Below are 14,118 nucleotides of genomic sequence, written 5' to 3' on the forward strand. Positions count from 1 at the left end.
AGGGATGTGGTTTACCTCAAAGCAAGAAGTTCACGAGTTTTATGCAAAATATGCTAAAAACCTTGGATTTGCAATAGCTTACAGAACACAAAATGTTAGATCGGATGGAAAGGTGAAATACTTTGGAATTGAATGTACTCGGGCGCAGAAGAGAACAAAAAGATCAGAAGTAAACCCCCTGAAACCATCTTTGTCATCAAAAATTGATTGTAAAGCTAGGATAAGAGCGATTTTATAACCGGATGGAAGATATAAGTTAACTACAGTTGTGCTTGACCATACGCATGATTTAATTCCTAGCGACTCATGCCATTTTCCAATGAATAAGAGGATTCGTACTCCAGTGAAGAGAAGATTAGAAATAAATGATGAAGCAGGAATAGGGGTATCTAGGAATTTTCATTCTATAGTTGTTGAAGCAGGGGGATATGAGGCATTAACATTTGATGAACGAGATGTAAGGAACCACATTGAAAATGCTAGAAGATTGAGGCTTGGGGTAAGAGACGCCGAATCAGTTGCATTTTATTTTCATAGGATGCAACAAGAAAATTCAAACTTCTACTCTGTAATTGACTTTGATGTAGATGGTCGCATCCGAAACTAGTTTTGGGCGGATGCAAGGAGTAGGGCGGCTTATAAAGCATTTGGGGATGTTGTCTCATTTGACACGGCCTATCTTACAAAACAAGTATGATATGCCATTTGCTCCATTTGTAGGAGTTAATCACCATGGACAGTCAATCTTGTTTGGTTGTGGGCTATTATCTAATGAGAACAGGGACACTTTTGTTTGGCTATTCAAAGAATGGTTGAATTGTATGTCAGCCACTCCTCCAAATGCTATTATAACTGACCAGTGCAGAGCCATGCAAAATGCCATACAGATTGTCTTTCCAGAGGCTTGACATCGTTGGTGTTTATGGCATGCAATGAAGAAAATTCCCGAGAAATTGAGAGGATATTCCTAATATGAAGCCATCAAATTCGCTTTACAAAGTGCAGTCTATGATTCTTTCAGAAAAGATGAATTTGATGAGGAATGGCAAACGATGATTGAAAAGTTTAGCCTCCATGACAACGAGTGGTTGGGAGTATTATATGCTGAGCGACATAGGTGGATTCCTGCCTATGTGAAAGATATATTTTGAGCTGGCATGTCAACTACACAGCGAAGTGAGAGCATGAATGCGTTTTTTGATGGCTATGTCAACTCAAAGACTACTTTAAAGCAATTTGTTGAACAGTACGACAATGCATTGAGAAGTAAGGTGGAAAAGGAGACCAAAGCAGACTTCAAATCTCGAGACAGATTGTATGATTGTTTAACGGTGTATGAGTTTGAGAAGCAATTTCGTGCAGCCTACACAAATGCGAAATTTAAAGAAGTTCAAGTAGAATTGAAGCGACTACTGTATTGTCATGCGAATCTTGTGAAGGAGGAGGGATCCATTTGTACCTATCATGTCAAGGAAGCTGTGCTTGTGGGTGAGAAAATGAAGAAAGTTGAATTTCTTGTTTACTTTAATTCAACTGAATTTGAAATGCAATGTGTGTGTCGGTGGTTTGAGTTTAGGGGGATCATGTGTGCCCATTCCCTTAGTGTGCTCATTGAGAGGAGCATATATAAGGTTCCTAATAAGTACATTATGTCGAGATGGAGAAAAGATTTGGAAAGAGGGTACACATGTATTCCAACAACATACACGAAATCCAGGGCTGCCTTCAATGCAAAGGTACATGAGAACTACCACAAGACATTGGATGAAATTATAGAAATTGCTTCCAACGATGATGGTAAACACAAAGCCATTCAACTTGGGTTGAGAGAAATCAAGGAAAGAGTAAGAAAAGATGAATCTCGTTGTGCGAGTAATGTGCTACCTTCTAGTAGTATTGTCCCACCTTGTAGCAGTAATGTGCCACCTTGTAGTACTACTCGCAAGGTGCTTAGTCCTTTGGTTGCTCGCCGAAGAGGCCGTCCATGTACGAAACGGAAGGTGAGCAAGGTGGACGAAATAGTGAATCGGTTAAAGGGAAAGAATAAAAAGGCAACAAAAGTGCAGGTATATTTTTTAATTTTTTGCTTATATGTAAATTTCTGAATTTCTTTTTGTCTAACTTTGTCACCAATGTGTGTTACTATAGGGTCGTAAGATGGGTCAATGTGAACCTCGTAAGTTGAATTTCGGTTGTACGGATGGAATGGAAAATAATATGTACGATCGGGTATGTGTTTCATGGTCCACTTAATTGGTTTTGTATGGTATTTATTTAAATGTTTGAACTTATTAATGATATTTTGTTATTATATATCATAAGGTGCCGGAAGCTCAATTCTACTATTTTCCTTGTATGGACGGGACACAAGAGAGCGCATTGCAAATGGTGGACAAAGTTAGAAGCTCATCTTTGAGTGAATCAGGAATGGCGAATATAGATGGTTCAACTTTTGTCGACTTCAATATAGATGTGGATCCAAATGCTCAATTTTTTTTTTAGTTTCGTAGTATGGAATTTGTAACACATCCTGAACAGATATTTTATTTTTTGAACTGGTTTTTCTTAACACATACTGAACATATTATATTTTGAAGAAGTTATATTGAAACAGGTTCTGTATGTTTTTAACAGGTTATATTTGATTCTGAACAGCAGATTCTGTTCAAACAGGTTCTGTAGAATGTATTTATATTCAAACAGATTATGTCAAGATCAGTATGTTCAAACAGATTCTGTGAAGATTTGTATGTTCAAACAGATTCTGTTAACAGGTTTTTATAGATTTGAATGTGAATTTTTGGACAGATTCTGGAATGAATGTTAACAGGTTTTAACAGATCTGTATGATCTGTATTTTTGGACATGTACGAAACAGATTCTGAATTTTTGGATAGGTTTTAACAGGTTTTAACAGATTCTAGAATATCTGTATTTTTTTTTGTGAACTTGTTTTGAAAGGAGCAGAATGAATGTGATAAATTCTGTATTTGGACATTCTGTGTTGTGTCACAAAATTTTGTGTGCAGTTTAGAATGAATGTGAATTCAAATTTGTTGGTTTGTGAATGGCAAATATGAATTCTATCCAGAATGTGAATTGTAATTTGTTGGTTTGCCTAAATTGATTTTGGAGCTCTTCAAGGGGTCAGTTGGTGACACGGAAACTGATAGTTGTTCTTATACTGGTTCACATCAAGTAAGGTGTATTTTTTCTTTCTTGTTTATGTCCACACAGTCAAACTTAGCAGGTTTCTCAACACATTTATTTTGATAACCATAATTTTGAGCAAAACCAACATTTAAGTTTAAAATAAATTAACTTGACCTTCTCTTTTTCAGATGGAATTTGTCATTGAGACCTCTTCTTCATAATTCCTCTCAACTTTTGGTCATGCTTCTAATGTGTGCATCTATCTCTGATCAGCATAAACAAACATTCTTACACCTGAGCTTTTGAATGTTCAATTGCATCAACCAGCTTCAAATTTGTGAACAAATTTGCCATTCACAAACCAACCTGGTGAACAAATTTTCCATTCACAAACCAAGCAGACAGTTAAAAGTTCTTCTTCCTACATCCCAACCTGGTGAACAGATTAAACACACACACATATTACATCCCAACCTGTCACCAAATGTCATCCAACAGACACATAGATTAAACACACCTAAGGTGAATCATCCCAACCTCATACAGATTAAACACACACATATTACATCTAACAGAATGTTATATAACATCAACCAAGATCCAAAGGCAAAAGTGAGATACAAAATCAAGATCCAAAGCCAATGACATAAAGCATCAAGTCCATTAAGTCCATAACTACATCCATCAAATTCCCTAAAAGCTATCAACTTAGTAATTTACATTATAAAATAGAAAATAATACAAAATACAATGACATAAAGCATCACATTCAATTTCATCTCCACCCTTCGAAGCCTTCTACCATGCTCTTCAAATTCATTAGCCATCTCATAAACCCTTGTGCTTCGATCGTTAAATTCTTCGCTTCTTATAGATTTACGAGGTGTAGCATTGAAGATCTCGTCGTCATCATTATCATCTGCAAACTTGAAGTAATTGCAGTGTTCCTCACTAACCTACAATGTATGACAATCAGTTAATCAAATGAGGCTAATAAATTTCCAAACAAATTTCCATACTGCTTACATATTTCGATGGACACACAAAGTACACACGGCCTTTATTTCCATTCTGATTTGACTTGACAGTGTGCCTGGCAGCTGTTATCCCACAATCGCACAACCTTCGTTTCAATCTTATGTTGCTATTGTTACTAGAGGAACAAGCCATTTTGTAATCTGCATACAGAATGGAAAACACATACATGATACATACAAAGCTATGTCCAAAATTTATATTTAGTTTTCCAAAATTCATATGAATTGAATGCAAAACCCATATGAATTGAATTCAATCCAAAGAAAATTGCAGTGTCTAAAACAAACATTTCCAAAGGCACTGCTATGTCCAAACCTCAAAATCAACTTTCGTTGCCTCATGAATTGGCCCGTTTGGTTCCGAAACCCAACAACATGCACTGAGTTTAGAGCACCGACAACCCATCCCAATATCAGAATTTGGAAGAAAACACCAATGAGTCTTGAAACTTCACACCAGAGATAACCAACAATCAAACCCAGATTCACATGCCAATCCAGTTAATCTCCTCTTTGAAGACCCATTTAAAATTTCTTATGGTAGCAATTATTATTCCTAAACCAAATCCAGATCATCTCATGAAACACTTAATGATATAGTAAAACCCATGTTTGAATTGCTCTAAAAAAAAAAATACAAACCCACAAATCAAATATGCATATAGACCAATATAATTTGTAAATAGATAGAAGTAATAGCTAATCATTTGATACAAAAAATGAATCAAATGCTTAACTCAGAAATGTTCAAATCTGACTCTGAGTCTTAACAGAATGAAAATAGTTACAAAATTGGGCTTGGGGGATTGTTGCTATTTCATACCAAATATCAAAATTAAGTAGATGGAATTCATGTTATTTCATACATTCTTATACATTATTGAACCTGTTCTACTCTTTTCGGTTTCCTTTCAAACCTATATACATTCTGTTTAATACATTCCATACCACATATCACAAAATGCATTTAAACAGAATATATATAAACAGAATATTTACACCATAACAATCAGAAATTGGGCAATAAAACCAAAACCCTAATAAATATCACACTATGCAGGACTTATCAACAACAATTATTTACACCAAAACCCTAATAATATCACAAATTGGGCATTACATAACAATCATAACAATCAGAAATCAACATAACATCTACGAATTCAACACAAAACCAAAACCCTAAAATTAATTGAAGAGAAGAAAACCCTAAAATTAATTACATAACAATCATAGGAATCAGAAATCAACATAACATATAAACACAAACTCTAGTTGAAGAGAAGATCTGGGAGTCCACACCCGTAGCTGAAGAGAAGATCTGCGAGTCCACACCCGTAGTTGAAGAGAAGATCTGCGAGTCCACAGATCTGCGACTCCACACCTGTAGCTGATGAGTAGATCTGTTATGCGAGTCCACACTCGTAGCTGATGAGAGGATTTGGAAGTGATTAAGGGCTCGAAGAGAGAGTGAGTAGAGAAAAATGAGAGGATTAAGGGCTCCAATGGAGTCGACTGGAGAAAGGATGCTCGAAGCTGAGGAGAGAGTGAGTAGTGCGTAGCCAGAGATGGGTTTCGGAGTCTGATAAAGAAGTCTGATAAAGAAAGTGTTAGAAACGACGTCGTTTCTAAATTTCAGGGGATTAGGGGGAAACATTTTCAAGTTCTCAAACATTTCCCTTAAAACAATATAAACTTTTTTGAGATTCAGATCTTCCATCTCGAGTTTCAATACAATTTTTCTATCACACATATATGGCACCGTTTGGAAAGTGAGTTTATGGACTTTTTTTTAGTTATTTTAATCATAATAAACAAAACATCACATTTAATCTATAATCATTATACTCTTCTCTCACAAAAAAAGTCAAAAAACCAAAAAACTCTTTCCAAACCAAGCTTATTAACTCAAGCTAAAATAACTAAAAAAAACTAAAAAATCAAAAAATTAACTCACTTTTCAAACCAACCCATATCATGCTATCACATGCTGCTTTAATTTATTTATATATCTTAATTCAAACAAGTCAAGTCGTTAATCATTTCAACAATTCTCTCTCCTCTGAGAACAAGTCATGACTTATCAACTTTGTTAGTTTAGAAATTAATTATTTTAATTAATTTTTTATTATAAAAAGATGTTTATAAAAAAAAATAAAAAATAATATGATAATTTATAATAATTTTTAATTTTTAAGTTAAAATAACCTATAACAAATGGGCCTAGTCTCATTCTGTTTTTAATGCAAAGCCAATTGCACAATCTATTGGCAAAGAACTAACAATATTGACAGCCCACGCTTCTGCAAGATTGATAAAATCTTTTAGCCAAAACTATGGTTGCAGCTTCAAGGTTAAGATAAAAAATTAAAATTTTAATTTGTTACAAAAGTGTATATATATATATATAATTTTTCTAAAATTTTATTATTAAAGGGCCCTTCACCAAATATCTCAAAAACTAAATGTCATCTAACATAGCAAAAAAGCCCGTCCATGTAGGAATATGCTTGGAAAATCCTCCATAAAATAAATAATGGTGCTCAATGTGTATAGTCCACATCGCATAACATAAATAAAGAGCTAAGTTTTCTCATTTGATCGAGAAATTATAATTTGGTATAAGAATAGCATTACGTGGTGTAAGTATTCTATTCATATTGAGAAAACTTTTTATTAATTGAGTCATATTAAGATATTACTGTTCATTCGTCATACTATTCATCAATCAATGAACAATTGGAACTCCAACTAACCTTGATTTTTAAATCACTCAATAATTTCTGCATTTGACCTTGTTTAATCTACATTGTTTATAAGCTAATATAAGCATCTATTTTTTAGTGTCCTAATTGTATTTTTTAACCAATGAAGCTTCCTTGGTGAGAGCAAAATATTGACGCAAACCAAATGATACAAAAACTCACATTGATTTCTACCATTGAATTTTAATCACAATTTTGAATGATTTAAAATTTGTTAAAATTGAACAGACCAATCAAATGGCTACAAATTATTAATCATTTTGATTTTTGGTAAACTCGATCTTAAGAAAATCTATTAGATGCTAAGTCCTGGGGCAGGCCGGGCCATTAGCCTTTAACACGGCCCAGGCTTGAGGATTGGTTGATTTGAAAATATGTGAGTTGTGCTTGGGCCGGATGGAATAACGTTAAAGTGAATCGGTGTCCATTGATTCATTAGATGAAGGACGATTAGACTACTGGGCCATCCAAATGACCTTTTTGAAGCCCAGTCTAAAAAATCAGCCAATACACTCATTTTTTAGGTCCACACATGCTAAACAACGATTACTATTTCTCTCTCTATTGTTCTTGTTCTTTTGTTTTTGATGTATGTATGCATTTTTAGTACAAATAATAAGATTACAACAATACTAGGTATCATGAAAAAAATTTCATAAAAATAATTATAAAAGCTTTGTGACCTTTGAATTACACTTAGAATAAAACACCACACATTAGTCAAGGTAATCCAAGGATCATAAATCTTTCACGATCATTTTCATGAAAAAAATTTCATGACCTCTAACTTTTCTCGTAAGATTATTTATTGAGAACTAAGTGATCGTTTGGAAAGTGACTATTTTAATTAATTTTTTGATTTTTTATAAAAAGATATACAAAAAATAGAAAAAATAATGTGACAACTTATAGTAATTTTTTTGACTTTTTAACTATATTAACCTAATGTCAAACAAGATCTAAGTGAATAGCATGCCAACTATAAAACTAGTAATCATATTTTTATGAGATTAAAAATACGCACAAATTAATAACATAATCAATTAATTTATGTATTTATGTATTTTAATAAAAAAAAATTAATTTTGCATAATTGAATATGCAATGTCGATTGCTGTGATGTACTTTGAAATTTGTATGATTGGGGTCATACGGGCCAAATCCGACATGGACCTCATAAACCCATATATTTTAAAGTCCATGAGTTGGTCTTGGACTTTAGAAATATAAGATTGGCTACCTTCCACTAATAAGAATAGGGACATGTGTACTTAATAATCTATTAAAAAAAAATAATGCTACATTCCACTAATTTTTTTTAGTGATGTGACTTATGACACATGACTAGGGATTCTTTTGATAATCCAAAATTAGTGGTATAAAACATTTTTCAAAAATAAATATACTTACACTTTCTCTTGTATGGTGTAGGACTCGCACAATATATCATTTAGAAAAGGGTGTAAACAATTAGATGAACCTAGTATTGTTGTAAATTTTAAGGTAGAATTGAGAAAAATACCTAAAAAATCGTAAATTAATCCAATTCATACCAAATTGTATTATTTGGTTTGATTTTCTTAATTTATGGTCCAATTCAAATTCTTAAAATATGTGAACCATATTACAAAGTTTGAGTCGTGATTTTATAATTATAATTTTGAATTAGAACCAAATCGAACCGTTTCAATATATACACATATAATTTATTATTTAGGATAGACATTCAATTATCTTAGGATAAGGGGTCACTGCTGTGTGTGAGGCACAGCAGTGACTGTGGTGCATCCATTTGAGGTGTATTATGGTTTTATTTTTATGATTCAAACCGTTCATTTTGTAGGGTTTGTTATGTTCTCCTATGATGATAGGATTAGTTCTAAACAATTATGTAAAATGATGATATATTTATTGTTTAATCTTTGAGTAAGTTGTGATTATGTTGTAAATAATAACCAAATTTGAAAAAATCAAAATTCTCAAGATATTGATTCGTGATTATATTTTAATTTAAAACAATAAATAACAATTTCAATCAAACAATCAAGACAAATCATCACAACGATTTAATGTGAAAAAATCACAATTAGAATGTCTCCAATTGTGATAAAAAAAAAAAAATCACGAGTCAAAGTCATAAAACAATTTACTAAGAAAACAAAAATAAATTACATATGTATACCTTCAATTACCTAGAGAATACACGCCTGAATTGAGCTAACTTTGGTGTGTCTCTTCCATTACCATATTCACCTCGAAATTATCTTACCCAATGTTAAATTCACAACGTTGATATTGAATCTACGATGATGAGCCATTCTGGAATCCACAAAAGTTTCAGGCTCAAATTTTTCAGAATCCACCAAAAAACACTACTCTCTTTAGTGAGTAAAAAAAACAAATAAAACCCTGTTAATATGAAGTTTGTAAATCTATTGATCACTCTCAAATCAACAAGGAAACACTCAGAATAATACCCTCAAATGTAGAAAACCTTAGTAACTTTGCACTCCCAAAATTTGGACAGCCTAAATCCTAAAAACAACGAATGGCGCACTTTATAGAAAATAGAACCACGAAAATCACTCGAGCGATCGCTTCATCATTCGAGCTAACTCACTAAGACGCGTGCCCATCGCTCGAACCAAGACTCCACCACTTGAGTGCATAAAGGATTCTCTCAGAAGTTCAGTCTGTTCTGCAAAAATACTGGATGATACCACTCACTACTCGAGCGGTCAAATAACTTTGGCTTTAGGGGCGTTGCCACTCAACCTTGCCTGTGCGTTACCCCTTAGACCCTCACGAGCTGACCGGACAACTCGATCCTTGTACATAGTCAACGACATGGCAAACATCAAAGCCTTAAGATCACAAACTCTTCTGTACAAGTACAATTCGAGTTGGATTCACATAAAACATTCACATATTTATTGAAATAAAAGAGCAGATAAAATTACAACTGAAAGGAGTTTTGTCAAACGGGATTATCTATTATAAAAACCTAACAAAATTTATGAAAATCATACCCCCAATTAAACCATGTTTTTCTGATTCAATTTAGTTTGATTTTAAGGTCTTAATCATTATATTTTATTTCAAATTTTGTGAAATTGTAACTAATAATTTATCTTGATTTATTTAAAAAATTGAATTGAGCTAAAACACGCAAACTCTTATTTTAAGAATGGACACGGAGGCGGAGAGAAAAACTTAAGTTGCGCTTGGTAGAGCTTTCTAACTATAATTTGAGAGTATGATTTGTATTTTGAGTTTGTGAGTTTTGAAATTATGATTTGAGTGTAGAAAATTTGTTTAGTGAAAGAGTTTTGAATTGAGCGGGAAATTTTTGATGTGACATTTAATATTTGATACAAAAACTTACAACTCATAACCAAACATATAACTCAAAATTCTATTAAGACACATAAATTTTTTAAAAAATTCAGAAAATATTTTTTTCGAATATATAAAAATTAAAATATGTCAATTGCAAAAACTAAAAAAAAATAAAAATAAAAAATAATTTATTGTTCCGATCAACAGGCCAGACGACCGGTGGGACGACTGATTAGGCCAAATTTAAAAAAAAAATAAAATTAAATAGCGCCTCACATACAGAGTTTTCTGCAGAGAGTTGGAAAATTAGTTCCAAAACTCTATCCAAACATCATATTGGAACATGGAGGTAGAATCAACGTTTGGAAATCGTTCCAAACACAGCCTAAATCCTTTTTGTTTGTTTGTTTTTTTTTTTTTTTGAATTTCTCTTTAAATTTATGAATCAAACACAGCTTCCAAGTCTTAAGATAATATTTGGTAGAGTTTTAGAATTATAATTTGATAATAGAGTTGTATTTTGAGTTTGTGAGTTTTGGAATTATGATTTGAGTGTGAAAAATTTGTTTGATTATGAGTTTTGAAAAAAGTTTCAAATTAAGTGATCTGACATATGATATTTAATACAAAAACTTACAACTCATAACTAAACATATAACCCAAAATTCTATTCAAAGCTCATACAAAATTTTTTTAAAAAAAATCACAAATATTTTTTTTTGTAATATAAAATAATAGGTGAGAAAAAAAAAACTGAATACTGTTCCGGTTAACCGGTCAGACGGCCGGTTAATCCACATTTTCCTACCTTAGAAAGAGTTTTCAAAAACAAGTGTAAAATTAATTTTTAAAAATACTAAATAAACACCACACTCAAAAATAAATGTAAAATTATATTTTAAAAATTCCACCAAACAGAGCTTAATACTTTCTACACATCCTTTTAATTTTTATTTTTATTTTTAAATTTATAAATCAAACATAACGGAGGATTGAGGAGTGGATTACCGTGCGGTATATGGTGCCAAACACACGCCACTACCCGTTTGCAACCGCCACAGTCCATAACTAAAATTCTGAGGGTTAAAACAGGAAGAGCAGAAAGGCCAACACACCTTCCAAGTAGCGTATGATCTGTATCTCTCTCTCTTTCTCTCTCTCCCTCTCAGAAAGGCCAACACACCTTCCAAGTAGTTTATGATCTGTCTCTCTCTCTTTCTCTCTCTCTCTCAGAAAGGCCAACACACCTTCCAAGTAACTTATGATCTCTCTCTCTCTCTACTAGCTTCCAAAACAGGTATTTTCAAATTATTACTTCCAATCTACTTCATTCCCAAGCTAATTTGCAATTCTAGTTTTCTTTTTTAGGTGAATAAATTCTAAATTTCTAATTTAAAAAAAAATGTAAAGTGATGAAATTTTATTTTTTATTTTGTTTTAAGCTATAAAGTGATGCAATTTTAAAAACAACAATGATTTAGACCACTAAAAAATACATCACTAATAGCACTAATGTATTGGGAATGACAAAAAAAAAACAAAAACAAGGCATAGAAAATGAGCAGGATCCACTAACACATCATTAGTACTTCTCTTAATGCTCACTTTTTTAGTGTTCCTAAGCATTTTTCCTTTAAAAAAAACTAAACGCTGCAGTCTTATCGTAACAGCACCAGTCCTGACCGGCCAATTACAAGCCCAGTCGATTATTCCAACCGCCGTAAGGTGTGGTGCAGAGACTGCGCGTTTGAAGAAAAGGAGAGGGAGAGAGACAGTTGAGTTGACTATATGGCCCTGTTTGTTTTAGGCTATAAGGAGGGTATTGGGATTAGTAATACCAAGGTATTACTAATGCCCTTGTTTGTTTGCAGAGATAGTCTTGGGACTATTAGTCCTTGGTATTACTAATACCCATGGAAGAGGGATTGGTAAGGAGGAGGTAGAGATGGTATTACAAAATAGTGAGGGAATTAAAAAAAAAATTATTTTTTATATATTGAGAATTTTTTTAAAATATAATGTTTAATTTTTTTTATTTTTTTATTTTTTTTATTATTTTATATAAAAATAATTTAACAATTCTTTACTATTAATCCCCTCACTATCAATCCCCTCCCTTCTATCTTTTAAAACAAACGGCCTATGGGTATGACTATATGGGTAGGGCAATGAATGGCCCAGCAACGCGGCTGCCGTTTGCATGTGGATTGGGTTTGGGACAAAAGTATAGAAAGATAAAATAAATTAAATAAATTAAATAAATTAATAACATAAAATGTTATATTAAATTATAATTATTTTTTTTTATAAAACTTTTTTTTTTATAAAAAGTAAAAAAATTAAAAAATTCTTCTTAAATAGAGTTAATTTAGTCAGACTTAGTCAAAAAATTAAAAAGTAAAGCTAAAAACCTTCTTCTCAAATGAATTCTCTGCCAATGAGTTATATTCCCCTTTAATCTATTTTGGTGCTTAATATATTCCCCTTTTCTGATAATAATAATAATAAAAACACACTCAGCCTCTTTAAAAGGAGGATTTGGACTGAAGTGGACTGTTTGGACCCGTGGAACCTACTACGGACCCCGTTTTCATGATTCAAATCATTCATTTTATTGGTCATTTTGTATATTTCATCCAAAAAAAATAAAAATAGGTCGATCTAATAATTATAACTTGTTCAATTTATTACATTTTTTACTATAAAAAAATACTACAATTGTGTTTTAAAAAAATAAATATATATTTTTTTATGACAAAAATAATAAATTGAACAAGTTGCAATTATCGAATCGACCTAATTTTTTTGTAGATAAAATAAACGAAGTGTTCGACAAAATGAACCGTTTGGATTATCGAAAAAGGACCGGTGATAGGCCCCACGAATCCAAACAGTTCCCTCCAATCTAGATTTTGAACTGGAAGGAATCCTCTTTCTTAAAAAAATATTAAGCTTATAAGATTAGACAGATATCTAATATTTGATTAATTTAATTTTTTACAAGTACATTCTATACGATAAATTTTTAAAAAATGAACAATTTGAATTATCACCGATTAGGGGTGCAACATATGCACAACCCGCTGTACTTCAGATACAACAGACACTCCTAATATTTGAATTATCACCGGTTAGTCTACATTTTCTTACCTTAGAAAGAGTTTTCAAAAGTGAGTGTAAAATTAATTTTTAAAAATACTAAACAAACACCACACTCAAAAATAAGTGTGAAACTATTTTTAAAAACTCACCAACTTGAGCTCAATACTTTCTACACATCCTTTTTATTTTTATTTTTAAATTTATAAATCAAACATAACGGAGGATTGAGGAGTGGATTACCGTGTGGCGGTATGTGGTGCCAAACACACGCCACTACCCATTTGCAACCGCCACAGTCCATAACTAAAATTCTGAGGGTTAAAAGAGGAAGAGCAGAAAGGCCAACACACCTTCCAATTAGCTTATGATCTCTCTCTCTCTCTCTCTCTACTAGCTTCCAAAACAGGTATTTTCAAATTATTACTTCCAATCTGCTTCATTCCCAAGCTAATTTGTAATTCTAATTTTCTTTTTTAGGTGAATAAATTCTAATTTTTAATTTAAAAAAAAATGTAAAGTGGTGAAATTTTATTTTTTTATTTTGTTTTAAACTATAAAGTGATGCAATTTAAAAAAAAAAACTAAATGCTGCGGTCTTATCGTAACAGCACCAGCCTGGGAATCCTCCTTAAAAAAATATTTAGCTTATCAAATTAGACAGATATCTGATATTCGATTAATTTTAATTTTTTACAAATATATTCTATACGATATATTTTTAA

At 32.1% G+C, this 14,118-nt stretch overlaps 1 protein-coding gene across 1 annotated transcript; it reads left to right on the plus strand.

Moving 5' to 3' along the window:
* Window positions 1-1,184: 1,184 nt before the first annotated feature.
* LOC145799405 (protein FAR1-RELATED SEQUENCE 3-like) lies at window positions 1,185-2,837 on the plus strand. The gene is made up of 5 exons (XM_082888980.1): window positions 1,185-2,066; window positions 2,149-2,229; window positions 2,323-2,472; window positions 2,635-2,673; window positions 2,775-2,837. Exons 1-5 carry the CDS (start codon window positions 1,185-1,187, stop codon window positions 2,835-2,837), a joined length of 1,215 nt encoding a protein of 404 aa, XP_082745106.1.
* The last annotated feature ends 11,281 nt before the right edge of the window (window positions 2,838-14,118 follow it).

The sequence above is a fragment of the Camellia sinensis genome, chromosome 9, assembly GCF_055761805.1.
Source record: "Camellia sinensis isolate YWXY chromosome 9, ASM5576180v1, whole genome shotgun sequence".
Taxonomy (NCBI): Eukaryota; Viridiplantae; Streptophyta; class Magnoliopsida; order Ericales; family Theaceae; genus Camellia; species Camellia sinensis.